Source organism: Monoraphidium neglectum, assembly GCF_000611645.1.
Source record: "Monoraphidium neglectum strain SAG 48.87 unplaced genomic scaffold scaffold04645, whole genome shotgun sequence".
In the NCBI taxonomy this organism is placed as follows: Eukaryota; Viridiplantae; Chlorophyta; class Chlorophyceae; order Sphaeropleales; family Selenastraceae; genus Monoraphidium; species Monoraphidium neglectum.
The window spans coordinates 1-4,159 of NW_014008984.1; the positions used below are offsets into that span (position 1 = coordinate 1).

At 66.9% G+C, this 4,159-nt stretch overlaps 2 protein-coding genes across 2 annotated transcripts; both read right to left on the reverse strand.

Moving 5' to 3' along the window:
- Window positions 1–52: 52 nt before the first annotated feature.
- MNEG_14640 (hypothetical protein) lies at window positions 53–1,900 on the reverse strand (the record flags this gene model as incomplete). The annotated part of the gene is made up of 2 exons (XM_014036887.1): window positions 53–1,639; window positions 1,829–1,900. Coding segments are annotated over 2 exons (1,659 nt in total), but the record flags the coding sequence as incomplete, so codon positions are not given.
- Window positions 1,901–3,675: 1,775 nt separating this feature from the next.
- Window positions 3,676–4,059, reverse strand: MNEG_14641 (hypothetical protein; the record flags this gene model as incomplete). The annotated part of the gene is made up of 1 exon (XM_014036888.1): window positions 3,676–4,059. One exon carries the CDS (start codon window positions 4,057–4,059, stop codon window positions 3,676–3,678), a length of 384 nt encoding a protein of 127 aa, XP_013892342.1.
- Between the last annotated feature and the right edge of the window lie 100 nt (window positions 4,060–4,159).

The following is a 4,159-nucleotide window of genomic DNA, read 5'->3' on the forward strand; positions in this document are numbered from 1 at the left end:
CCTTCCTATACGCCCCCCCCCCCACACACACACATGCCCTGAGCTTACGCACCTGCTCAAATTGGTTGCTGCTGTTGGTGCTCCCTTTTGCTGCCTGCTTGGGCGCCGCGCGCCGCACAAGGCCGCTCCTAGCGCTGGCAATTGCCTCCAATGCTTTTGCGGCCTCGCCGCGTGCCGGGTCCTCTGACTGAGCGAAGACGGTCAGGGCGCCAAGGGCACCCTTCTCTGCAGCGACGCGCCGCGCCAGCTCCGGCTCCGCGAAGGCGACAGCCGCGAGGGTCAACATCGCATTACAGCCGTCACCAGGCCCGGCCGCTGCAACCAGCGCATGCAGCACGCCGTCCTGGTCAGCGACCCGCCGCGCCAGGTCAGCGCCAGCACGCGCAAAGCAGTAGAGGGTGACGATTTCGTTCATGCTGCAGACGTTCTTGTCCACAACTGCCGCCGCCAGGGCGCCGAGCACCCCTTGCGCGTCTGCCGTGCTGCGCGCCAGGTCAGCACTGTGCAAAATGATCAAGTTCAGCAGCCCCAGGGCGCAGAGACGCGTGCGGCCGCCCCTCTCAAGCGCCGCCCACAGGGCCTCCACCAGCCCCTCCTCGGCCCCCAGGCGCAGCGCTAGGGCGGCGTCGTGCTGCGCCATGCAGGCCACAGTCAGCGCCACCGCCGCGTTGTCGCCGGCGCCGCCGCCGCCGCAGACCACAGCGGCCAGCCTGCGCGGCACGCCGTCCTCCAGCATAAGGCGCCGCGCCAGGTCGGGCCCGGCGATGGCGACATTCGTCAGGGCCTCCACTGCGAGCACGACGTGGTTGCCGCCTGAGAGCAGTTTCAGGATGCCGGCCAGCACGCCGTCTGCCCCCGCCACGCGCCGCGCTAGGTCGGGGCTTGCGGCGCACGCCGCCGCCAGCGCGCACGCGGCTTCGGACCAGGCGGCGCCGCTGCCTGCACGCAGCGCCGCGGCGAGTTCCTCCAGTAACCCTTCCGTGGCAATCATGCGCTGTTTGAGGCCCTCATCCCTAGCACAAAGGATGACACAGAGCGTCCGCAACGCAAAGAAAGCTGTCGCGCCGACGATGCCGCCGGCGCAGCCTACGGTGGTGCGCCCGGCTCCCGCCAGGGCGACCAAAGCACTCAGCGCCCCCTCCTCTGAGGCCACGCGCCCCGCCAGGTCAGCGCCCTCAAGGCAGATGGCATGGAGTGCAACCACGGCGTGCGCGGGGGCGCCGCCGCGCAGCGCCGCCACGAGCCCGCGCGCCGCGCCCTTGTGTTCGCCGACGCGGCGCGTGTGCGGCAGTCCCGACTGTCCGAGCATGGAGAGCAGCGCGGCTGCATCCCTGGCGATGCGGGGGTCGCAGCTGCTCAGCGCCGCCACCGTAGCAGCCAGAGCGTCGTCGCTCTCCAACGCCTCCAGCACACAATGCCAGGCCGAGCGCCTGGCACAGAGCGTGGCGAGCGCCGCCAGCGCCGCGGCCGCGGCGCTACCGCACCCCTGGTCGGCGCAGCTGGCTCGCAGCGCGCCTGAGAGGGCGCTCAGGGCCGCGCGCGCCGCCGGGGCGCCTGGGCGGCGGACGACGACCTGCGCCTGGTGCAGGGCTGCTGACCTAAGGAGCGCGGCGGCGCGGTCGCCGCTGGGCTGTGCATCCTGCGGAAGGCGGGCAGGCACGCGCACGCGCTGGGTATTGACGCAGCACTCGCAGCCTTGGTGCGAGTGCATGGGTGCTGCGCAAGGGTGCGGTAGGATCGATCGATTGAAGGTGCTTTGCTGTGGTCAAGACGGCGCGCATTCTGCGCCTGCGCACGTACCCCCATGCATGTTCTGTAAATGCCGCACCTGCGAATAGCACAGTATGTGTGCGTGCCCTTTCGGCACGTAGCTTGTTATTTGCGTAAACTTGCGCGGCATCTCAGCTTCTCTTTTGATAAGTCTGAAAGTCGGTTCAGGTCATCCTGAACTCATGAACCAGGCTGCACCGGTCCGTCGGGATGATTTTGCATCAAAGAAATGTCAGATACCAAGAATAATGCGTGTGTATCTTATCGAACATTCAAAACCAGCTGCAAGTACCTGTACGGCCCCTGCAGGTCCTGTCAGTTGGCCCAAGCCCGAGCAACTGCCAGTGCCCAGCGAGGCCATGTGCCGGCGCCCCGCCGCGTGTGACAGGCCATGGGTATAGTTGCTTCTATGGAGCTATTATGCTGCACTTGTCGCCCCTCTCCTCCAGTGATGTGTGATTAAATCGGCTGTATGACTCCATCAAGCAACCTCGCCCCCAACCTCCTCGGCAGTCGCAGCGCTGCTCGTAGCCCCACCTCGCGACGCACAGACCCCACAAACCACACTCCCGCCTCATGACTCACACGCCTGAGCCGCACCAATGTGTCAGCCCCCCGCGCAGCTGGCCGGACCTGTTGTGCAGGCAGGCCCTCCTGGCCTCTCGACACAGCAGGCTGCCTGGGCACAGGCTGGCAGGGTGGGAGCGGTTTCGCACCGCACGCCGATCTTTTTTGCAGCACTGCGCAACGTGAGTAGATGCGATGCTGACTTCGCCTGCCCCGAACCGTGCAGTCCAGCGACCTTTGATATGCTTCGAGCTGCCCCAACGTTCCGCTAACAAAGGATGAGATCTTGGTATATTATCTGGGACTTTCGGCCGAGGATGCCTGGGGTCACGTGCCCCAAGACTCCCGTCAGCTGGAGCCCCGTGCACGTCCTGCTGCATCCGCGCGCCTCTACACAAATTTGCACACATGCAGGCACACGCACGTGCGCACGCACGTGCGCTCACACACACACTCACACACAGGTACACGCACACGTGCGCGCACACACACTCTCACACACATACACATGCACGCATGTGCACTCACAGACACACACTACATATACACCTCCTCTTCCCTTTTTCTCCCGCTATTTTTGTCTTTGCCGCGCGCATGAATTGCCGGGGTAGTGCCGCCGCCCCCACCAGTCAGGGTCCTCGGCAGCTCGCGTGGGTTGACGAGGGACCGCTGCACCACTCAGATGAATGGGTTTATTGGAGCCAGCGAGCCGGGGCGGCCTTGACGCGTCCTTGGCGCGAGTGGGGCGGGCGCACAGGGGGCGATGGCGGCCGGGAACCACCGCCCCATTCCGCTTGTGTGCTGCCATGAATCGGTTGTGTGCGCACTCCGTTACAGCAGGGGAAGTCCACAGTTTGGCTGCGCGCAAGTCAAGAGCGTGGTTACACCAACCATCCCGTGATCTGTGGTGCTCTGGCTGCTGCTTGGTCTTGTCAAAACAGGGCAACAGGGTCAGGCGGTGCGCTCACCACTCGCCGCTGCAAGCAGCAGCAGCAGCAGCAGCAGCAGCAGCAGCAGCAGCAGCAGCAGCAGCAGCAGCAGCAGCAGCAGCAGCAGCAGCAGCAGCAGCAGCAGCAGCAGCAGCAGCAGCAGCAGCAGCAGCAGCACGACCTCGCCAAAATGTAAATACAGAAGAGTCAAGTCAAGTCAAATCAAAGGCGACCCGAGCCGCGGCCGCGCGATCAGGTGCCACAATGAACCACGCACGCCCGGCGTGCGCATGACAGGGGGTTGGGGTTGACCTTGCCTCATCATGAGAGGTGCAGGGGGGTGTCATTGCTGCCGCTGCTGCGTGATGCGTGCTGCATGCTGCATGCTTGGGTGTTGCTGTGGTTGCCGTCACTGCTGCTGCTGATAATGGAAACGGTGGTGCTCCTGGCCGCCCCCGCCCTGACCGTTGGCGTGCCCGCCGCCGTCGTGCGCGCCGCCCGCCGCGGGCGCGCCCCCCGCGGCGAGGGGCCGTCCCAGCAGCAGCTTGGGGCGCTTCGGGGGCGCTGAGGGGTCGTCCGGCGCCGCGCCCGCCGGCGCCAGGTCGTGCGGCTGCTGCAGCTGGCCGCCGTCCAGGTGGGCCGCCGCATGCGGCGGCGGCTCGGGCGACGCCCGCTTGATGCCAAGCGGCAAGGCGCCGGGGTGCAGCTGCTGCTGCTGCTGCTGCTGCTGCTGCTGCTGCTGCTGTGGCGGCGGGTGCTGCTGCTGCAGGGGTGACGCGCCCGGGAGCTTCATCTTGATGCCCCCCAGCCGCACCCGCGGCGCCGTCCCCCTGCTGCCGCCCGACGCCCCCAAAGACTGCTCCGCCGACGCCGCCGGCCGCGGCGGCAGGCCC